The 23727-nt window shown below is 49.3% G+C and overlaps 1 protein-coding gene and 1 long non-coding RNA gene across 5 annotated transcripts in view; one reads left to right on the top strand and one right to left on the bottom strand.

Moving 5' to 3' along the window:
* Nucleotides 1–8462: 8462 nt before the first annotated feature.
* Nucleotides 8463–10465, bottom strand: LOC121080381. Its single transcript, XR_005825349.1, has 2 exons — nt 10267–10465; nt 8463–9956 (listed from the first exon to the last, which is right to left on the bottom strand). It is a non-coding gene; the product is annotated as an uncharacterized LOC121080381 (long non-coding RNA).
* A 53-nt stretch (nt 10466–10518) lies between these two features.
* Nucleotides 10519–23727, top strand: part of LOC121080369 (zinc finger CCHC domain-containing protein 7-like) — a 119398-nt gene continuing 106189 nt past the window's right edge. For 2 of the 4 annotated variants that reach the window (XM_040578346.1, XM_040578342.1), the window contains exons 1-4: nt 10522–10584; nt 11398–11437; nt 14052–14173; nt 17494–18204. In XM_040578346.1, the coding sequence (XP_040434280.1) occupies nt 17517–18204 (688 nt within the window). In that variant the 5' untranslated portion in view covers nt 10522–10584; nt 11398–11437; nt 14052–14173; nt 17494–17516. Of the gene's footprint in view, nt 10589–11397; nt 11438–14051; nt 14174–17493; nt 18205–23727 lie in introns of all 4 variants that reach the window. The other 2 variants (XM_040578343.1, XM_040578344.1) reach the window with 2 other exon arrangements.

The following is a 23727-nucleotide window of genomic DNA, read 5'->3' as shown; positions in this document are numbered from 1 at the left end:
ATGTCGTAAACTTAGCTTTCACCTTTTCATAGTGTTGTTAAATAGAATTATTTCTTTTTAAGGTTGTGTCTTTTCCCTATAACCCCCCAAAAAGGAAAGAAATCTTCCAAACAGATCCATGCATACGCAGAGAATGAAACAGAGAATTTAATCATAATGCTTGTGCATGACTTTCAGACTGACATCTGTACATTAAGAATATGTAAAAATACCAATTTCATGCTCTGACAACTTACTCTGTATTGATGGGGGATAATGGGGATAATGCCATGGGAATGCCAAATGTCAAAGCATTACATAATGCAAAGCATTCACATACTGTCTCCTGGGCCATCACTGGTGGTTTCTTACAGGAAATTTTCCAGAAAAAGAAGAGAAACAGAGACTGGGAACTGCCAAAAGAAAATGGAAATCATGAAGTCAGGGTTAAAAACTGTTGGCAGTGCAGCATCAGGTCTTTGAGCACAGAGTCTTTTCTGGCTCTCAATTGTCCTTTCACTTCTGTCAAAAGAGCAAATTCACATGTGTTCATTTCATAAGCCGTAGATAAGCCCAAAATGGTTTTCCATGGAGGACCTGCACATTCTTTCCTCCACCACATTCTTTTAAACCACCTATTTTTGGAAACTCTGCATGTCCAGAAAGGCAACCTCTTCCCTTCAGCCCAGGACCCTCAGAGCAGGGGGCAGCAGCAGAAATGCTGTTCTCTAGCAGGGAGCTGCCCTGGAGGCAAGGGGAGCACACGGACAGGTACCTCCTCACTTGCCTGGTCCATGTCCTCTCCACCAAGACAGCAGAGCAAGGAGGAGAGCCAGATGAGGGAGCAGGACTTGCCTTCCCAAGGCTCCCAGCCCAGCCCTCCACTTGGCAGCACGGCATGGAGCTGTCACGGCTGCTCAGCCTCCTCTGCCCGCTCCAAGGGCACTGCCCAGTGTGGCCAGCACAGCTCACTCCACAGCGCGCCGGGGCACCGACCCCATAAAGGAGAAGGAAAACGGCAGCTTCACCGATTCACGGTTCCTGTCTGAGCTCTGGCATTTGGCAGCTGGCAGGGACTCTGCAGTGCTGCACGTACCCAGCAGACCGGGGTCCTGCGTGTGTCCCACGGAGGGCTTCAGCTCTTCATCGCAGCAAGAACGTTGGGGGCTTTTTGCCCTGAAAATGCTGAGGGTTCTTACTTGCTGGAATTGGGAGAGAGGCAGAACACCATGGCAATTATTTTGCTCATTCAGTGAGAAAATCAGGATGACTGAGGAAAGGAAATACTTTCTCTGACAAGGGTCAGCATGTTGTGAAAGCCATTCTGTCCTCCAGAAACCAATCCCCACCCAACTGCACTGCAGGACAGTCACTGGCAGCGCTTGGATTTGGAACCTGGGCACTTCTGCTCTGCCCAAGAAGGTAGGCAGGCAGCTATGAAGGACATGCTTTGGTGATGCCGGTGCACAGCATCCCTGGGTGCTCAACCTGTGTCCCCATCACCCTCCACAGAGAAACCATGCTGCCACCCCTACACAGCTCTGCCTTTCCGCTCTTTTCTCTGTCTCCCTCTGCTTTACAGCTGCTTCCCATTGCTGCAGCTCTTGCCCAGGTTCCTAGCTGCCAGTGACCCTGGCCCTCCCCTCTGTCTTCTCCCTCCCTGTGGCTTCTTCCTCATTTCACCAAGTCCCTCCCCTCCCTCAACCCATGCCCCCCAGTACCCATATGCTCTTCTGGTCCTCCACTGACTAGCACATCTGAAAGTGTAATTAACAAGCTATGAAGCACAGTAGAGCTAGCTCTAAGGAGCTAAATAATTACACTCCCTCCCCTCTCCTGCTGCTTGGTTTGAAGCGGCAAAGTGGAGCACCGGGAAGAGGAAGAGCAGATCAGGTGTGGGGTGGGAATTTAATTCACTTCTGAAGTGCTCCTGTCCCTGCTGCACTCGGCTGAGGATGATGGGCTGCAGCTCAGGAGGTTGCAGAGGTCCAAATGCAGTGCGGTGATAAATGTCCCTGTGGTCTGCGCCCAGATCCAGTGGCACTGGGAGTCGCGCATAGCTTCCACGCTCTCGTGAAGTTCTCCTAAGTGGGATCCCACCAGGGCAGGCCACTGAGTACCCTGAGGTCTGCCAAGGTTCAGTGCCTATGATCTTCGTATGCTGTTTCAGCGCAAAGTCTTTTGAAAGTGCTGGTTTTGTGAGCCAGGCAACGCAGGTTTCTGATGCTGTGCCGTGCAAGGTGGCAAGATGCAAAAATGGCAAGTGCAATAGCAGACATCTACCACCTCTTCCCTGTCCTGTCTTAGTGTTCTTCTTCCTCTCATTCCCCTCCACTTCCCTGCCTCTCCCTGCCTCCTTGCCCAGCATCTTCTGAACCGTTTCAGTCCTCCTGCAGCTGTAACCTGTCAGGTTCTGTGTGAGCCCAATGCAGGTGGTGCTGCCTGCTTCTGCCTGGCACAGTGAGGCAGGACCACCTCGGAACTTCAGGGAGGAGGACTGGTTCATCACCTCAAAGTTTACACATTTTGCAGGATCAGGACAGATGAAGCTAGAGTTCACAGGCTTACACACCCAACACAAACAATCGGTTCGGATTGTCATGGATGAAAAACATCGGTTGCAGCTGCTGGACCAGCATGATTGTCAGGAAACAGCCTGTGCTGGGTCAGAGCCGATTTTCCTTTACACAGGTAACCAGAAACAAGTACAACCCGTCCCATTCAATGAGTCCAGGTAAAAATAGCGTTCAACAAAATTACAAAATCAAGCTCTTAAAAACAAGGAGACGAGTGCATGTAGACATTTAATCAACTTCCTTGCACGCCTGCATTCTTCAGTCGCATTCTCACATTGTTCCAGACTGAAAGAGACATCACACAAAGTTTTCAACGTGGCCAATGTTCCTGGGATTTTCTTCAGCGAGGTTCTTGGACAGAGCAGCTCCTTCCAGCTGTAAATTCTCAAAGGAACGCCAGGTGAAGCAGCAGCTCTAGGAGACCACTTCACATCACAGGGCTGACAGCCAGCAAAGGTAAGAGAAATAGAAACCAGCATCCTGACATGCTATTACATGACTTATTAATGAGTAACACTGTTGAGACTAACTCTAGATTACTTCATGCTGTTTCCTACAGCACACGGAAACATGCTTGGAAGAGAAGCCAAGGAAAATCAGTATTTCTCTTGCCCAGGGTCCTTTCTGACAGCTCCTCCCGCCCAGGCACCCGAATCCTCCAGGCTTCCCCGGTGCTCCAAGGAGAGCAAATGTTGAAGACCTCTGGTGAGAAGCAGTCAGGCTTGCACAAAGGCTATGAACAATGCTGCGCATTCTTGGGTGCCACCTACTGGCATTTGGACTGTAAATTGCCAGTACACACTTGGAAAATCTCCCGCTTTCTTCCCTTTCCATGTTTAAGCCCGTAAAGGTTGTGGTGGAAGAAAGACGGTCTCCACCTTGGAAGACTCAAGGTGACCCTGGCCATCCCTAAGCAGTTGGAGATGCTGCAAAGCCTGCCTGCGCAGATATCCCCAACAGACTCTGGCATGCCTGTTTCTTCTTGCTGTGTTTGTGCAGCCATGTGGGCAGTCTCCAAAGGGCAGGAGGGGGGGGGGGCGGGGGGGAAGGGCACCGTGGGGATGCAGGATAGTACTGTCAGGCATGGGAGAAGGGATGCTCCTTTCCCTGCACGGACAGTGACTTATGGGGGGGGGGGGGGGGGGGGGGGGAGTGGGGTGGGGTGGGTGTCTGAGCAAATCACAGCAGGAAGATCGCACTGTGGTGGCCAAAACACCATCACTCTCCTTCTGCAGGGGAATATGCTGGCTGGAGTTGAGTGTGGAGGATGCCCATGCCATGCTGCAGGCACAGCCTGGACTGGGCTGCACTGCTTTTGCAGAAGATGCCTTGAGCAGTTAGCAGTTAGCTGCAGCACACCGAGTCGGGTAGGAAGGAGACAGGGTTGTTTTCAGTCCTGCTGCTCCCTGCAGCCTTGGAGCCCAGCTCTGGGCTGCAGGAAGACGCCTCCTTCCACCTTGAGCAGCTTGGAAAGCTGTGGAGGAAGGGGACTTTCTCCAAGGAGGGAACGCAGCCTCGCAAGCTGAGCCAAACACAACCACGGATGTCTCACAGCACCAGCCCCAGGGTGGAAAAGGGTTTCCACTCTCTCATCTCCTGGCTGCGTGTAAGCAGCAGAACGTGAATCTCTGTGCTGCGCTGAGGTTCTCTCCTCTCATGAGCGAGTCACTCATGTGAGTGTGCTGTAGGGGAAGAGGTAAACAGTTTGGACTGGGTTCAGGTGCACAGCAGGGAGAGTTTAGCAGTCCTTCTAAGAAACAGCTCTCAGAAGCCAAGGCAGCAGCAGGACTCAATTTGCCCGAGAGAGAAAGGGAGGGTGCAAGGGTGAAAATGCCGGTGCCTGATGATGACACATTGCATTGAATGCAGGCGACTCCGCTTCTCCGCAGCAGCAAAGTACACTGTAGCACATCTAAAATGGAGCTGTGCCACCTCCCTACCTAGGATGGATGCCCTTGGGCAATATGAAGTAAAAGCTCTGACGAAAGCTGTTCCTTCCAGGAGAGACAAACAAGATGAAGGCAGACATGTGGCCTTGCTTTTCCCTTGCTGCATGACATTGAGAAATTCTGTAACACACCTAAACCACTGTGCTTCAGTGCTCTCCTAAAGTGGTGACTGCTTTCAAGTTTCGCTCAGTAAGAGGCATTCTGGCTCCTGAGGACCTCACCTGCACACAGAACTGGCTGGACTAGAGAAGCTGCACTGGAGGACCTGGAGAAGGCACCGATTCTCACTGAGGGAGGCTAACAGTGAATGCTGTTGGCACACACCTTTGGTTGAAAAGTTTTGCTGGCTTGTTTGTACCGTTTCTACACTGATGCAAACCAGAGCAATACAACCCGTATTAAGACCTGCCTTCAAGCATCCATCACAAAGTAGTCCCATATGGGCCATGTATGGGTACATGTATGGCCCAGGCTGGGCTTGTGAACTGACAGCACGGGGGCTAACTGGTCACTGGCCAGCTGAAGAGGCTGTTGTCAGCTCCTGCTGTGTCCCCAGGGTGCTGCGGGGGTGCACAAGTCCATGGGGACAGGCGACCGTGCGCAGGATGCATCAGAGGCGGTAGGTTGCTGACTTTCCGCAATGACGCCACCAAAAAGAAACTTCCTCTCAAGGTCAAAATGGGCAAGACTGAGTTCTTGCAAATGCAAAATACCACTGTAGTCAGTGCTAAACCCAAATTCTCAAAACTTTCAGTGGCTTATTCTAGAAGTATGGCATTTTCTTTCCTTGTGACTTTGAGGAAAAGTACCTGACCTGAGCTCTTTCTCCAAACATGTATTTTACACCATTTCAGTGACAGTGCCAGGCTCGGCGGCTAGTGCCCACCCCACCACCCCAGCCAGGAGCAGGGCAGCTGGGGGTCATCAGGGAAGCCCCAGGCACTGGGCACCTCCATGGGGACCGAAATAGGCCAAGGCTGGCTGGGCCACGATGCCAGCCCATAGGCAGGTGTCACGATCAGGCCTGGTGACGGGAACTGGGGTCAGACACAGCCCTGGGTCAATACAACACACTGGTGTCCTCAGGGCCCGGACAGCTGCAGTTCCAGCCCATCCTTTAATTGTATTAACAGCCTATGTTTTACAATAATTAATTATCTGATACATTTTGAGATGGTTTTGTAACATCCAGAGGCAGTAAAAACGCTTTGGTTTCGAAAGGTGCTGTGATTAGATCAGAGAGAAGTACCTGTTGCAAGCATCAGGTGTCGCGGCTGCATTTCGGACTCTTGCCAGGGTCTGCTTACTCTCTGCTGGAAGACAAAACCTTCATACTGTGGGTCATTTTCTGTTCACTTCTTTCTTGACAGAAAGCCTAGACGAACAGAGAACCAGATCATTTTGCCCTCTGAGAGGCACTTCTGCAGCCAACATGTACATGGCTGTGCTAATGTTCCCAGAGGCAAAACGCAGGTTGTAATTACACGCTGGTAATGTTGAAAATAAGAGGACTAGCAGTGCATTCAGGAAACCGAAGTCTGAAAGGCCTACAAAAAAAAAAAACAACAACCGAAATGAAAAATGAAAGATCTGGGCTCAGCAAACGCAGCAGTGTGTGTGTGGCTGGCTGTGCAGGCGAACCACCCTGGGGAGCCAGTGCAGCAACACTGCTGGCCCCAAGGGAGCTGTGCAGGTGCCTGTCCCGGGGCAGGACAGAGGAGCTGCTCCGTGGTTGCAGGGTGACCGGGCACATGACCCTTCTTCCTTCAGCAGCAGATCCAGTTGAAGTCTTCCATGGCTCCCTGCATCCAGTCGTTCGTTCCTGCTCACCTTTCCTGCTTCTCGGATGCCCTGCATGACAAACCACACACCCCCCCCCACCCTGCTGCTACTTGCTGTAGCTCATCAGGACTCACAAAAGCAGAAGCACACTATGCAGACTCTAATATGAGCTGCTTTGGCAATATTGAACAGGACATCTGTTTTCTAGGGTGAGGGGCTCTCTATGGTGTGTTGCACAACTTTGTATAGAGGTCTTAGAGCCAGCCAGAGGAGCTGGGCCCCGGGTCCTAAGGGATGTGTGTGATGACGCAGCACCTGGGGGGATGCAGCGCATCCCCGCTGGCTGTGTGGGCAGCGAGGGGCATTGCCGGTGAGGGGCAATCGCTACCAAATGTAAAGCTGTGCCTGCCAGCAAGGAGGGCAGCCAGCTTGGGAGCCCAGTGTCAGATAGATACTGGAGAGACTGGAGCATCCAAGTGCTCACTAGCGAGTGACAGCGAGGCTAGACGTGCTTGGTGCACATGTGTCTGTGCGTGGCAGTTGGGGACACCAGGGCAACCACAGCTGGCTAAAGTCAACTACTAGCATGACCCACGTGTACATACATCACCCATGTGCCTGCATACGTATGCATACATGTATGTGCATGTTTTTCACCAACAGACCTGCGTCTTGAGCAGCCAGAGAGGGGAACCAGACAAGGCTGTGGTTCCTGTCCCTGTTGATAGGCCATTACGGCAGGCTGTGTGCACATGTCTACGTCTACGTGCTCCGTGTGTGTGTGTCTCCTCACGTGCCCACGGGCAAGCATGCTCACTCTCACTCCTGGCTGGTCCCAGGTATGCGGCACAGGGCAGGCTGGGCTGCTGGCCTCGGCAGGCCCCCGTGGGGGGAACCCCTTGACACCCAGTGGAGAAAGGGGTTCTGCTGCACTGTTGGACTGTGCTGGGGTCTCTGCCAAGGGCCAGGAAGGAGCAGCCATCCATTGCTGTGCAGGCAGATAGCCTTTGCACAAGCGAGAAGAGCAGCGCCGCCACTGAATGCCTGTGTGGGTATGTGTATGAGGACATTCGGGAGAACAATAAATCAGGCCAGTCTGAACTTCAGAACAAGGCTGAGGTTCATTAGCAGCACACACTCATTAACACCACATTTCATGCCCACAGATGGTGCTGAACCACTACGTGTGCAAAGCAGCCAGTACTCCCCAGGCTTGCCCTCCATTCACTGGGAGCACAGGAGCCAGCGGGGCCACGCTGGTGGCTGGTGCTGCCAGGGTCACAGAGGCAGAAGTGTGCAGGCTCTTCCTGGAGGCAAGCCTGGAGTGTCTTCCCTCTCCCAGCAGTATGGGACCCTGCCCACGCACAGGCTGGAGGTGATAGCTGCTGCAGGGTGCTGGCAGGCAGAGGGGCTGCTTCGATGGGCCACGTGGCTGCCTGACCTGCTTATTCCTCTGCTTGGCTATTGCCTCTTCCCCAAAACCAGAGCAGGCTTCTCCCAGCTCTCGCAGTTGTGCTTTTCCAATGACTGGTAACTGATTAGTTGTCCCTGCTGGTCTCTGGGGTCTCTGCTTCCAACCCGTGCCCATACCTTCAAGGGCCTCTGCTGTCATCACAGAAGAGAAGCCTGCTAGCAAGCTCTGCTCCACACAGCACAGTCTGACAGCACAAACCAGGCCAGGGCCAGCAGTGTGCTGCTAGCAATGGTACGTTACTGCTGCTGGGCCACCAGACAAAAACCAACCCCCTCCAGCATTGCCTCAAGGGCATAAAGAAGAGCAGTTCTTGCTACAACCACTGAGATTTCCATGGAAGTAATTCAACCAAAAGCTGGAAGGAGAGAATTACTCATCACCATGACAGAACATGTGAAAACTAAATCTGTACTCTTCTATAGAGGTTTGCTTTCAAGAGAAAAAAGGAAAAAGTTATTTGAAAGCCCATGATGCATTGAAGAATGACCTGTTGTTTAAGTGAAAACTGCTTGCGCCTCCTATCCGTTTTGAGTATTTGAACAAGAAATCAAAACACAACAAGCAAAAAGCATGTTAAAACTTTCTAGCATGCTCCAGGGGAGTACCATGGCATCACTGACAATTTCTACCAATCATTTGGATTTTGTTTCTGAAACATGCTTTTACACACGGGGAATATTTACCACAGATGTTGACTTTAGCTCCTTTAAATGCTTTTTTTTGTGCATTCATTTTTATTCATCTTTAGTAAGCTGCATAGGAAAATCTTTTAACTGCTGCCATCAGAGGAGCAGGTAAAGCAGTCTGGTGCAGAAATTCAGCTTACAGAATGTTTCTTTCTATGAAAAAATTATATCCAAAGCCATTAACAGATGACAAATATCAAGTGGGGTTTAACTGAACATTCCAGTTTCAGGCAAATCCTGAACAAATTCTGTGGAGAACTGCATGCTCTTGAAAATCTGCATGTCTGTTCTGTCCCTCCAGGGTGGAAGAAGTTAATTCTAAAATCAAAGACAGCAAAATCAAGAAACATTATTACTCGCTGTCTTTGCCAGATCAGTGTAATGAGAAAATCTCCTGTATTAGCAAGTCAGGGAAGAGGCAGCTATTTTGCACTGGGAGGTGCCGGCTCACTACGATCCCAGTAAGAAAGGCACTAAGACTCCATAAAGTATCACCAAATATGCTAATTATTAGAGCTACCACCGTAAACAGAGGATAACACAGATAATCTTGGGTCCCTTTAAATGCTGGGACCCACAAGCTGTGCGGCACCCGACAGGCTTCTAACCATCATGCAGAATGCCCGGCAGGTCCCATCCGTGGAAGGGGTACCCCACTTTGGTCATTTGGGCTGTTCAGGATTTTCTCCGAAAAGACCCAGCCCTATTCATCACCTGTACTCTCAGCCAGAAAGCAGTTTTGTATGAAAACTCCTTGCTGCGCTCATGGATAAAGGCAAGGCCAAGGCAGGTGGTATAATTGCTGGGACCGAGTGGGAGCTGCCCTGCTGCCATCACCAGCTGGGGAAGCTCATCCTGCAGCCAAGGGATGCGCCCAGCACCTCACAGCCTGAGGGCCAGGCAGCGTGGGCCAGCTCAGGTTAACCACCACGGGGATTCAGCAGCGCGGCCAAAGCTCTGACCCAGAGGGTCCCTTCTCCTCCGAACTGCCCTGAAACATGACATGCCAAATCCTCCGCCTTCTCCAAAGCAGCCACTGCTTGAGATTGAAAGATCTGGTTAAATCACTTCAATCTGGCAGGTGGGTCAGACGAGAGGCTCACATTTTCCAGGACATCCATCAAACCCCACAAGCTGGTTATTCCCAGTCTTAGTCCCGTCCTCAGCAATCCTCAGCAGACTCCTGTGACGGTTCACCGTTATGTCCAAGTCCATTCCCTGATGTCCAAGTCCGTTCCCCTGAGGGCAATCGGCCTCAGAGTTACTCAGGCTCTTTGCACCCAAATGACTGCTTCTTCCTCAGCCAGCTCTGCTTTCCCCGAGGCAGCCCAACTCATGTGCAATCCCTTTCCTTGACCGGTCTGCGAAGATACCGCATCTTCTTCCCCAAAGATACCGCAATCATCCTCACCAACTCTTTACGTACGGTGCATCCAGCACGGCGCAGGCACACGGAGGGCGTTGATGGGATTCATTCCCGCTGACCACGGAGCTGCAGCCCCACACCGTCCTGTTCGGGAAGCAGAAATTCAAGTGGCAAAGCAAGCGGGCACCGGCACCGGTGTGCAGCTGTGGGGAAGCCAGCCTGACCGGGGGTTTGCTCCCCAGCATCTGTGTGCTCCCCCCTTGCCTTTCTCCCGCGACACCCCTCCCCGACCCCTGCTCCCTCCCGTCCCTCGCCGGGGCTTCTCGCAGGCCTGGAAGGGGCCTAAGCTCAAAGGCAGGTGGGCCGCAACGGCAAGCCTTTCCAAACGCCCGGTTCACGGTAGTTTCTCCTCAACGCCGTGCTGCCACCCGCCCAGCACCGCAGGCCCCCGCACCTCCCTCCCCCCGGGCCCGGCCCCGAGGCAGCGGCCTCGCCCAGCAGGGCCCTGCCTCCCGGTGAGAAGCCCGGGCGGGTGCCGCGCCCTGCCGCTGGCGGAGGCGGGGCCGGGGGCCGGGGCCGGGGCCAGGACCGGGCCGCCCCCTCCAGCGGCCGCCGCAGCCGCCCCGGCCGCCCCGCTCCGGCCCGGTGCGGCCCCGCCCGCGGCCGGTGGGGGCGGAGCGGCGGCCGGTGGGCGGGCCCGGAAGCACGTGGCCGGGGAGGCGGGGCGCGCCCGCCGCCACTTCCTGCTCGGCGTGTCCCGGTGCGGCCGGCAGTGAGTACGCGAGCGGCGCCGGCACCGCCCGGACCCCGTCCCCGCCCCCTCCCCCGCGCCCTCCCGGCTCCCCGCGCTGCCCCCGGCCCGGCCCGCGCTCCGCCACCGGCAGAGCCGCCCGCCGGCTCCCCCGCTCCCCCCCGCCGGGCCGGCCCCGGCCCTACCGCCCCGGGGCGCTGCTGCCCGCGGGCCTGCCCCCCGCCGGCCCGTGAAGGCCGCCGTGCTCCGGCGCCGCAGCCGGCAGGGTGCCAGTCCCCGTGTCCCTGCCGCCTGCCTCCGCCGGTGCGGCCCCCGAGCGCGGGCCGGGCTCTGCCCGCTGTGCCGGTGTCCAGCGCCGCAACCCCTCCTTGCCATTAAACTCTGCGAGTCGCTGCTGGGTGTCCGTGTGTGTCTCTGGCGGCGGCGTGTCGCGCTCCTCCCGCAGCCCCAGCCGCCGTCGGGCCGGGGGCCGTGCGGGGGCCGCTGGCGGGGCCGGCCTGCGGTAGCTCGGGGCCGCGAAGGTCCCGCCGGGGCCGGGCCGCGGGCGGTACACGGCTGCCAGCAGCGCGCCCGGCCCAGCCCTTGGCCTCTCCCTCTTGCTGCTCCAAGAAGCTCAGGGTTGTATTTCTTGCACGCGAGCACAGCTCCCTTCAGGTGACCAGACCAGACCTGGTCTCAGTGGAAGGAAAAGCAAATGTATTGTTTTGAGGATGTGCGTGCAGTTACTGTTAAACACAATCCTGAAAAATGTTGTTAAAGGGGGAAAAGTAAAAAAAAAAAAAAAAATCTTCCAAAAGCCTTGAAGTAAACTTCAAATGTTTTGTTATTTTCCAGGGTTTGGGTGTGGAAGATCTATTCCTGTGATCTCCTGAAGGTATAGCTTGTCACTAGAAAAACATTCACCTTTTCTCCAAAGCTTTTTCTTCTCTCCTTTACACTCACTTGCGCTGTATTTAAAGAAACTACAGAAAAAAAGACACATTTTCTCGAGCGCACAGCAAATCGACATAAACACGCGTTTTACATCTCAGCATCGAGCAGCACAAGTTATCCTTGTGAAGAAACGAGCGGCAAAGTTTAGTCAACAGTAATTAATAGCAAATGTCAGGCTCGATGAGGTTTATGGCAATGTCAACCCTTTTCCTGGCTACTTGAAACTGAGACAGTGGCTGCTGTACATACTTGTCGGGGTTTGCTGCGTGAAAACTGAGGGGGTGGCTGCCCTGGAATCTGCCTCGTGACATGTTAACATGTTTCACTGTGAGCGCATTTCTCCTCTAGATTGAGCACATCAGCGCAGGGAACAACTCGAGGTGTCTAATGACTGCACGCCTCACCTTGGGTGGCAAATGACAAGAATTTCTCTCTCACATGCGTCAGGTGCAGCGTGGTTATCGCTGTAAGCCAAAATCAGATCTGTATAACGTTTGGTACAGAAACACAAAACGGGTGAAGAAAACCCCCGCCTGTCTCCTGGCGTTGACCTCTGATAATAAACATATATTGTTGTGCTTTTTATTAAAGAAGTATGTTCAGGTTTGACATCTGCATACCTTTGTAGGGTGGCAAGAAGAACAAAGATGTGACATTTTGGGGCCGTGCTTCGTCACAATATTTTTGACTTCTCTCACCTAAGAGGGGTACGCTGCTTCTGATGAAGGGTACAAAAGTAGTTACCAGCAGCTGAAATGAAAGGTTTCATTTAACTGAATTGGAACAGACAAGTTCTTCATCAATTTTGCGGTTGTACCTGTGCAGTATCCTAACAGTCAAAAGGCCTAGGCAGTTTGTGTATCACAAATACGACTAAATAGAAAACCGAGAAAAGGTCTAGGCTGCACACAACTGTTGAGTTTGTTGATGTCTCCTGCCATTCCCATGTCTGAACCTCTGCTCTGATAGATACTTGTGGTTTTAGGAAGTTGTTGCTTATTTCCTCACAAGAACTTTCTTTCCCATTTTATTGTTGTTCCTATCTGTAACAGAGGCTGATGATAGGGTTATGTTGTGTTTTTACCTCCTAAGACACATTTGTTGCTCTATTTTCAACTCAGCCTTTGTCACAAAGTGTTAGATCTGACAGTACTGCAAAGATAAGCAGAGAGCAAGAAAAATAAGGAAATACTTGGAATGCACTGGTGATTTGTGGTAGGAATAGTAGACTTGTCCAAAAAGTCATATTTGCAAAGGACAAATAATCTTTTTTGCAATTCCTTTTTTGTTTGAGGGTTTTTTCTTTTAAAAAAATCTCAATATTTGAAGTTAAGCAGAATGCATATTTCAAATGGAAAGAGGAAGAGAGGAGAAGGTTATTGTGTAAGCTCTGAAGGAGGAATTTTAAAAGCAAGAGCAGCAGAAGTAACGAAGCTAAGCAGAGGAAAGGAGGAGTTGATTGGGAGAAATGAGGTGCATGAAGGAGGAATGGCCTCGGCATCTTGCTGCCACTGATGCAGAGACCCTTCTGCACGTATGTTATATTTGAGTGTCCCAAACTGCTTTCAAATTTTGGCTGAGGGGGATAGCTGTTCACACCAACTTGAAAATTGCTGTGGGTGCTCAAGATTAACTTGTTTGTGCGCGTTGTCCCTGGCTGCAGGTTGCTGTCAGCACCTCCCTCGTTACTGCTCTGCTGCTGCCAACTTGTTACTTTATTAAAGGGTGGGCTCTTGGTTTTCTTAATGGACTAGATGAAAAGTACTTGCAAGCAGTCTTTGTAAATGACCTGGGGAGATGATCTCCTGCCTTTTCTAACTGTATCTGTCTGGAGTTTTGTTCAAAAACGGTGAAAGGAAATTCAGATAGCTGTGATGTTTTGATTTTAACATCAGCAGCCATTTACCTGAACTCTCCTCCCTTACTGCCTACGACAGAGGCAGTCGGGTACTTTTGAGGAAAGTTGTGGTCTGGGTTCACATAGGAACGGGGTTGCGTTGATGAAGGGACGGGGTGCTTTTGTGGCCTAGGGTTTGAGGGTTTTGGGGTGTTTTTTTAAAAGTAAGGCAGCCCAGTTCAAACTATGATGCATCAGTGTGTTACGCTCTCTGCATCCTGTATTACCTATCAAACCAGCTGGTCTGTGCATTACTATTATTTTTAATGTGGTTTTCACACTCAGACATGAGGGATGTCTTTATCACAGTCTGGCTGGTAGCAAAAAGCATGATTGCCCCTAAGCTAAACCTTTCACTGGTGAGAAGAAATTGAAATTGCTGAAGACTGGCAGTCAGATATATCTTTCTCTGTTTGAGTATCAGTATGAATACAGTAAGAGACAATCTGAAAAAACAGCAACTTTTTGTCTGCTGAGCTCCGATTCCCTTTCCTAGCTGCGGTGGTTTTGTCTGCTTTGATGCCAAACACCTGAAAGAGGTTTTTCTCATTCTGTGATGAAGAGGTGGGCATAGCTGTTGCCTGAGTTTGAGGATGGTGAACAGTGGAACTAGGTATCTTCAGACTATGCGGTGATGCTGATGTTTGGTTTTTCCCAGTGGCCTGCCATACATGCTGAGCAAGAGGAAGAGCCCTTTGTCATTCCAGTTGTGCGTGGACCTGAGAGGAGGAGGACAAGGAGCTGCTGTTTGACCTGAGCTTCTGGGGAGGATAAATTACAGTAAGTGTAGTGCCATGCTGCCTCTTCTTACTCGTCTTAGTTATGCAGCGTCTGTGAGTCAGCTCCTTGGGCACTCTTCGACACTTGTGATCTCAACGGGCTTGTTTAGCTGCATGTTTTCAGCAACGGTCACATACTTACTTTCTGTAACTTCATCCAGCCGGTGACAGAGTGGGAAGGAAAGAGTGCTTGAGTTGGCTTGTCGAGTATCACTAAAATTGTGGCATGCTTCAGGGGAATTCTTTAATTTCCTGCATTGGTGACAGTCTCTTTTCTCATAACCACAGATTAATATTGTAAATGTGCTTGATTGGAGCCAGGTCTGCTTTTGTTCTTGCCCTGTGGGTGGGAGCAGACCTGTTTGAAAGGGTGACTCCACATAAAGTTGAGAGAGATGTTTGAAGTATGGGTGCTTCATGGGGTCTGTCAGATGCTTTTCTGTCTTAGTTTTTTACTACCTACAACTGCACAAGTGACCAGCATTTTACTTTCCTATCTATGGCATCCAAACCTAAATACTGGTATAACGTAGTCATTTAGTTTATTACCGCCAAATTCTGACCTCATTCTTTCCTATTTTATTTGGCATAATAGTTATTATAGTTACCTAAGAACGTGGACGAGATGGGCAGAGCCTAGCAGATACAGAGATACCCTCTTTATCTTCAGGTTATTGCTGCACACATTATGCCACTAAGCAGGGTTCTGTGTTGACAGGTGTAAAAGTTTCGAGGAGATTGTAGTTGCTGTGTGGTTAGGAGAGCTTTTAAAACAGATTCTAGAGCCTCCCCTCATTAAGTTTTAGGACTGTATTTGCAGGTTAGAAACCCACGTGAGTGTATTTAGAAGGTGGCAGAGCTGAGCACACGCGTGGATGAGTAGGGTTCTGGTGGTCTTTGGATGTGATCTCAGCTGGTGATGACCAGAATGATTTCTTTGAATGATATATGCTGATCTGCTGGAAGCCCCAAAAGAAAAGGTTACAGTGTATGAATTGTATTTTCCTGCTTGTTTGGTCATGGTTTATGTGGTTTTGCTTTGTTTATTTTTGTGGGATAAGTGTTTTCCTCTTTAGTTTGACTTCTGGTGTAGCAGGAATACTAATGAGATCAAATGTATTCATAATCAGGGAAGAAGCCTGTGCAGGGTGAGCACAGAAAGCTGTGATAGTAAGAGTTCTTCAAATACCATCGTCATGCAAATTACTTCTGTACCAAACTCCTGAATCAAAAAGTTTTTACTCGGGTATTGGTATGTGAATTTCCACAATACCATGCAGCTTACTTCCATGACTGAAAAACTGAACCCCATCTGACAGTATTCATATCTAAAAAAGTTTGTTGGCTTCCCTAGGAGTAACTGTAACACAGAAATAAAGGTAGGCTGTTCAGAGAAAGTATTCCTTTGCCTCTCCTCCAGGCATGATGTGGTAGTGTAAAAGACTTAAAATATCCTGTGAATTAGGCAAAGTAACTTCAGAAGGTCTCTGGATTTGCTGTAGGCTAGGGAGTAGGTGGTGAGCTCTAGAGACTCACTCTTGGGTTGGGATCACAGGGTAGCTGAGGCTGGAAGGAACCTCTGGCAATTGCCACCTCCAGTCCCCTTGACTCAAAGCAGGGTGACCTAGAGCAGTTTGCTCAGGGCCATGTCCACCTGGGTTTTGAACATCTTCAGGGATGGAGGCTCTGCAAAGTGAAAAAAAAAAAAAAGTTTTTTTTCTTATGTTTAAGTGGACTTTCCTGTATTTTGATTTTTGTGTCTCTTGCCTGTTCGTCATGTTGCTGGCTGCTACTCAGAAGAGCCTGGCTCTGTCCTATTTACTCCCCCCACATCAGGTATTTAGGTGCATTGGTAAGATCCCCCTGAGCCTTCTCTTTTCAAGGATAAACAGTCCCAGCTGTCTTGGCCTGGCCTCATATGACAGATGTTCTTGTTTCAGAGGTCCTTCATTGCACTCACCCCAGTATGTCCATTTTTTCTAGTACTGGAGAGCCCAGAGCTGTACGCAGCACTCCAGATGTAGTCCCATGAGTGCTGACTGGGGCAGAAGGATAATCTCCCTCACCCTGCTGCTGCTGTTCTTCAGGAACCCAGGATGCTTTTTGTCCCAGAAGCTTATTGGCATATGGTCAACTTGGCCCATCCCCAGGTCTCTTTTTGCAAACCTGCTTTCCAGGCAGGAGGCCCTCAGCCTGTCTCCTCCCCAAGTGCAGGACTTGGCATTTACCTTTCTTGTCCTTCATGAGGATCCTCTCTGACCACTTCTCCAGCCTGTTGAGGTGCCTCTGAATGGCAGCTTGACTGTCTGGTGTATCAACCACTCCTCCCCATTTTGAATCAGCTGCAAGCTGCTGAGGGTGCACTTTGTCCCGTCAGCCAACTCTTGTAGCATCCTTGTTTAAAAAGCAGTATGGCTGAGTACGTGAGAAGGGCGAGGTTGAGGCTTTAGTCCTAGATCCGCCAAAAAGGCCGTTAAAGGTTGTAGGTAATTATTGCTTAACTGGTAGCAGCACAGAGATGTCACAGCTAACGCTGAGCTGGGCAGACACTGTCCAGAGGTCTATCTTCCTCAGGTCTCAGAACATTGTAGTTGCATTTTCATGGCTTTGTAACTCAGTTGGTTAAGTCCTGATGGGACAATGTGACCTGCTAGCTTGTATGGAGGATGCAGATTTCTATACTACCTCTACTGTTCTGGTTGGGGTTTTTATGCTACATTCAGACCTGAACTTGTGCTGAGTGTCCGTGGGTGCTTTGGTACCATTGCCCTAGCACTTCGCGTCAGAGGGTTAAATTCTGGAGTGCCAGTTCAGGTGACTCTGCAGCCCAGGTGCAGATGGGCTCCAAGTTATTTCTGTCAAATATTGCGAAGTGTTCCTTCCCTGCTCTTTCAGGTATCTACATGTTACTTAGTAAAACAAGTTGCAAAGTACTCAGAATTAATACTAGTTGGCGGAATGATCCAGACTGTGCTTCAGACACTTCTCTGGCTCCCAATTCATGCAGGTACCCTCGTTTTGAACCCAGGATAGGAAGGAGCTGAGGAAGCTGAGAGCACATGAAGTACAACTTTCCAAGGCCAAACTAGCTGAGGTTAAGTGGTAGTTAAAAGTAAAGCAGGTGGACCCTTGAGGAGCGTTTGCTGTTACGGATTTGAGCATGGATTGTTGTAGCTGCTAAGTCTGCTCAGTTTTATGTTCTGTACGCAGAGCTCTGCGACTAACCTTAGCAATTTCAGAAAGACCAAAGGTGTAATTTGAAAGGTTGTTTTGGGCATACATTCGTGACCATTCTGATAAAACCTTTTGGCTTTTTTATAGATACAGACTATTCACTTTCCAGAATGTTTGGCGGATATGAAGATGCCGAGGATACTGAAGCGTATGAAGATGAACTTTATAACGAGGAGTCATCCAGTGAGCAGAGTGTTGATAGTGAGGTGGAATTTCATCTGTACAGCCAGATCCACTATTCCCAGAATCTTGGAGAATCCAGCATGCTGGAAGTGGATGAAGAAGCTGATGTTTCAGGAGCCATGGGTCACAGTACAGTTCTAGCTGAGAAGCAGTATGAAGACAAGAAAATCGCTGAATTAGTTGATCGTGGTGCTCAGCTTTCAGATGACCCTGAGCTCATCGTCTTGTCTGATACACCAGATGAAGACAGTATTTACAAAATGAAAGCAAAGCACTCAACAAGCTCTTTAGCTCAAGGTAAAACGCATACCCATCCAGGATCTTCCACACCAAATGAGGCCAAAGCTGCTAGATGTAATACCCTGGATCCTGCCGGATCAGGCACAAACACTTCAAGGCCATGGAAAAGCATTAGTGGGAAGCTTAGCCCAGTTAGTTGTGCTGGAGTTCATGACATCCAAGATGTGTTGGTAATAGATGACAGCTCGGAGGAGGAGAGCTTGGTATCTGAAAGTGGTGATGTCCAGAGTTGGATGCTTTTGGGAGCCGGTACAGATGACAGAGATAAAGATATAATGTTGAATCTCGAAGGCTGTCCAACTTCTGTCAGTGAAGGTTAGTACTTTTTTTTTTTAATCACTTGTTTATTCTTCTGTGTGTGGGGTGATTTGTCTGCAATGATACTGATGTCAGTGTTTCACATTGTCTAGTTTGTCTAGTTTTGCAGAGTCTGGCTGGAGGCCTGTAGCTAGCGGTGTTCCCCAGCGGTTGGTACTGGGTCCGGTCCTGTTCAATTTTTTCATCAGTGACCCGGCTGAAGGGACAAAGCGCACCCCCAGAAAGTTTGGTGAGGATACAAAACCGGGAGGAGCGGTTTGATACATCAGATGGCTGCATTGCCATTCAGTGAGACCTGGGCAGGCTGGAGAGCTGGGTGGAGGGCAACCTAATGAAGTTCAGCAAAGGCAAGTGTAGGGTCCCGCACCTGGGGAGGAACAGCCCCCCACACCAGTACGGGCTGGGGCTGACCTGCTGGGGGGGGCAGCTCTGCGGAGTGGGACCTGGGAGTGCTGGTGGGCAGCAAGTTGCCCATGGGCCAGTCGTGTGACTTTGTGGCCAAGGTGGCCGGTGGGATCCTGGGGTCCATGAGGAGGAGCGGGGCCAGCAGGTGGAGGGAGGTGACCCTCCCCCTCTGCTCTGCCCTGGGGAGGCCACATCTGGAGTGTGTGCCCAGTGCTGGGCTGCCCAGTTCAAGAGGGACAGGGAGCTACTGGGAAGGCTCCAGTGGAGGGGTACGAAGCTGATGAGGGGGCTGGAGCATCTCTCTCAGGACAGGCTGAGAGAGCTGGGCCTGTTTAGCCTGGAGAAGACTGAGAGGGGATCTTGTCAGTATCTGCAAATACCTTAAAGGCGAGTGTCAGGAGGACGGGGCCGGGCTCTTTTCAGTGGTGCCCAGTGACAGGACCAGGACGAGAGGCAACAGGCACAAACTGCAACACAGGAGGTTCCTTCTGAACACGAGGAGAAACTTCTTTTCTTTGAGGGTGACGGCGTGCTGGAAGAGGCTGCCCAGAGAGGCTGTGGCATCTCCTTCTCTGGAGACATTCAAAAACCACCCGGCCACGACACTGTGCAGGCTGCTGTAGGAGAGCCTGCCTGAGCAGGGGGTTGGCCTAGATGATGTCATGAAAAAGTGGTTGAGGTCACTTAAAGAGTCACCATCAAAAGTATTAGCAAAATAGTTCTAACAGGAATTTGTGGGAGTGCAACTTCACAAGGTTAGATGGCAATATTCACTCTGTTACTACATGGATAAGTCACACAAAGAATCAAATTTAAAATTAAGCTAGAGTGATTCACACAGATTATAAATGTGAGAGAGTAAGGGAGATCCTCCCATTGAGTCACAAGGTTCAGAGTGGACCCCCTTGCTTTCTGAACTCTTAATAGAGCTTAGGTGCCATTAGATCCAGACTTGGTCAATGGTTTATATCTAAAGGACAGGCAAGCTTTGTTCACAGTTTTAAGATTGATCATAGCGGTTTAGTAGCACGTATTGCTTACAAAGTGAATCAAATCGGATTTACTGTAATAACAACAGTGACTTAATTAGGGATCCGGGATGGTAATACTTATACTGTACTTACTATGAGGTACTTAATTCACAAACACATGCACGGACAAGGGATGCTTAACTGCCCGACTCGTTACACAGCGGCCAGGGCCTAACAGGGGTTCCTGAGATTGCAGAGCAGCCCAGGGGAGGGGGCAAGATGATCTCCAGTGGTCCCTGTTTGAAAAGAATGATGAACAGAAAGCGAATCGGAGCGCGTAATGATGCATACAAAACTATGACGAAGGAAACGGCCATTATTTACACCACTTCAATACCATCATTTCAGTAGTGTCATCAGAGTGATTCACGGTGTGAGCTTTCCAACTTGCCTGTACATTTTGTTTTCCTAAGATCACAGAAGAAATTGCAAGGGGAAAGGGGGTTGAAATGAAGAGGGAATACAATGTTTTCTTCTTGTAAACAAAGTAAGTAGGAAAAAACAGCCCTTTGAGAACTACAGGCAGAGAGAAAGACAGAGGTCGAAACTGCGTAACAATAAAAAGTTTGAATAGTACCACAGGGCAGGAAAGTAAACAGTGCTCATTACCCAGGGAGCAGTGTCATTCCTCTTTTCATGTGATGAGGTTTCTGCGCCCCCCCCCCCCCGCCCCTGTCTGCCCTGCCTCGTTGCCCCTCAGCAGTGCAGGTGCCAGTGCTTGTTTAGGCTTTGCCGTGTGCTAGACCAGAGAAGTTGCAACTCTGACGGAAAGGGATGAGCTCTAACAGGAGAGGGCAAGGAATGGAGGGGAGACCTTCTGAGCTGGTTCCCCTTCCTGAAGCAGATTGTGTTAACCACTCCCTCAGGAGTCTTGACAGTTTGAGCTGTTGATCTAAAATTTACTGTGACTTCTTGCATAGATTCTGCATTAAGTAATTCAGAGAGATTCCCAATTGCTAAGAACTAACATCTTCACATTTTGGGTATTTTTCGAAATATTCTTCCAAGTTACAGTGTAGAAAGTTAGTAAATGTGATGGTTAATGTGACAGATTTTAGATACGTGTTTGCAATAATCGTACTATGTAATACATACCTCGTCATCAGCAACTAAAAACTCTGCTGGGCAATCCAGCCGTGCTTTTTTCTTGCCCACCAGTTTCCCAGTGCACAAAGATCTTTTCCAGAAACAGCATCCCCTGCCAGTGTGAGAGAAAATGTGACCTGAAGAAAGGCAAGGCTAGCCGCATCAGCCACAGCGCTCAGGACCTTTGCAACACTAAACCCCGTCATCCCCGTCCCCCCCTTTAATATAATTATACCATAATTTTACCAGGTGCGCATGCAAATTGGTGGCGTTTTTTGGTGCAATGAAGTGTTCTGCAGCACTGATCTAAAGGCTGACACTCATCAAGTTTTTGTAAACTGCTGCTGTTCGCATGCTGCTACTAAGCTGTTTGAGAGGGGGAGGCTGAGGAGGCCTTTGCCTTCTTTTCTGGCGAAACACCTGTTTCTTGCCTGTAAACGTTCAGTAACTTTTTGCTTAGAGTTGTTCTGTCTGGTTTTGCATAGTACGTGGCTAAGGAGCCCATAGCGTGCACTCAGTCTCAGATTGTTGATTAAAGATGCCAGCGTGCTTGCCCAAGCCTCAGAGATTTAAGAAATGCTTTCCCTCTTCCCAGCGCGATGCTGGAAGAGTGTCAGAGCATTCAGTTGCCGTGCCAGAACCCCAGACAGCCACATTATATTTGGAATTTATGTAATTTTTTTTCTCCCCGTGAATCTTTCAAAATGCAGTTTCTGAGAAGCTGCTAAATTTCATTAATATCTTTCTTTTTGTATAGCCGTATCCTATCTTTTTCTTTGAAACTAGAGCTAATTAGCTTGTCTTTTTCTTAAATTACTCTGCCTCTTGGGGAGCAAATGTTTGGTGCCATGTGGTGACTGCTGTAACAGTGATGCAGTTTGTGCCTAGCACCATTAATGCATTTTCTGGGAATTGTCTCTTTTTCTCACAACTGCTGGACAGGCAAATGACCTGGAGCTAGGTTTCCGTTGTTTAGTTTACTCTGTGTATCAATTTGCATTTATGTACCAGAATTGCTGATGGTAGCACTAAATAGTACTCAAGAAAACAGAAGATAAATTAATTACAGAATGTTCGCCACAATGTGTATATGGAATTTTGAAATATGCTTGAAGTCTCAAGTACTGTTTAAACATTTTTTATCGGAGTGATTATGCTTACTAGGTATACATGAAAATGAAAATTTATGTCTCCATTCTTTGCCAGTGCTTTGCCTAGCAAAAGTGTGCCAGTGCTAACTGAGAGAGGCTTTTAAAAATCAGTGTGGGCGGTAAATATCAGGAGGCAGTTTTGCTAACTTGTGGTATGTTTTTGTAAGAAATTGGGTCATGTTTTTTATTCATGTATACATTCATAGATGTTGAAAATAAGCAAGCTATGTTCAAGGCAGGTAACAGAAGCAGAATTTTCCTGCACTGTATAAAATTGTCATACTGGTCAGAACTAAAATTGTTGAATTTAATGTAGGCAATGTAAACACATTTTGAGGTGCTTGAATGGGAAGTCAAAAGCAGCCACACAAGAAACTCATATAAATACAACTGTTCTGCTCCTACTCTGATTTTTATTCTCCAAGCTACATCAAAACCTCCTCAAAACCCCTTCTTGTGACTTGCCTCGCATCAGTAGTGGTTTTGCCAACAGCAGCCTCATGCCTGGAGGAATGGGACATAAGCAACATGCATGAGGCACGTGCAGCCGTTTGGGAGCAGGTGCTGGTACACACACCTCTCTCTTCATCTCAGCTTTTGCCTTTCTACAGATGTATGACTTTGCAGAAAGCCTCAACCTTTGCACAGTTCTTCCAACTGAGAACGAGTTCACGGTGATGCATTTGACTCCACTGTATGTAGCGGGCAGAGCAGAGGGCCATGCCCCCGTGCTGGCCTGACGTAGACACATGCCCGAGGTGGAGTGGGTACCGCAAGGCTGGGCTCTGGTCAAACCTCAGGTTCTCGACCACCTCCCAAATTCCAGTGAATGTTATTCAGGTAGCTCCGGCATGCAAAAATTGGGTTCGGCTGGTCTGTTTCTAATGGTGATGGGGTTGCAAAGACAGAGGCTTAAAATAAATCAGTGTGGTATGTACGTGTATGTATGTAATGAAAAGCCAAAACAGTATCAAAATAGTTTTAGGGAACAAAAACCATAAATCTTCCTAATGTAAAGTAACCATAATTTGTTTATTGAGCTTACGCAGCGTTGTATCTCCAGTTCTATAAAGGACTCCCCTGCTGAAACAGAAACATAAAATTTTAAATCTGAAGGAAGAAATGCATTTAAAAAAAAAAAAAAAATCTGTGTTTTTTCTGGCAAAGATATTATCTGTTAATTCGTTGAAATTATTTTGAGCCGTGTGCACGGTTCTGTTTTCACCATTTCTAAAGAACAAGATCAAGTATTTAGGTGACTACACAGTACGTACATTACTGGTTTAGGGCTTGCAGTATCGCTAAGGATGGATGTAGAGTGGAGTGACTGGTGAATCCTCGCCTTTTCCTTTCTCCCCCAAAACTGCCTGGCTGTAAATGGGATAGACCTCCCGTGACAGTGTCATGGTACGTCCAGTGTCCAGTTTGCTTCACATTAAAAAGGGAACTGAAACATGAATGATTCTGTGACTCTGAGCGTAGCTGATTGTGTCAGTCATTTGATGAGTGTGTTTTCATGTCTGCCTCCCTGAAACAGGGGTGCTGAGGTTCCACTGGAGTCAGAAATAACTCCTCGAGGGAAGGACTTGGGCATATCTCCTTATTCTGCAAACTCCTCTACATGTTATTTGTCTGCCCTGCTCTTGTCTAACAGCCTTATTATTTTTCATGTTCTCTGTAAACAAATAACACTTTCTTGATGCCTCCAATGCGCAGAGAGTCTTCTTCCCACACAGCCACTTCTAGCTTCAGTCACTGCTGGCTGCTTTGGCAGAAATGAGCCTCTGAGAAATGACCTGTGGTTCCTGATAGAAAACCAAGACTCACCTGTACCCTTCCATCTTCAG

The sequence above is a fragment of the Falco naumanni genome, chromosome W (genome assembly GCF_017639655.2).
Source record: "Falco naumanni isolate bFalNau1 chromosome W, bFalNau1.pat, whole genome shotgun sequence".
Lineage (NCBI taxonomy): Eukaryota > Metazoa > Chordata > Aves > Falconiformes > Falconidae > Falco > Falco naumanni.
This window is presented reverse-complemented; position numbering and strand designations above follow the sequence as displayed.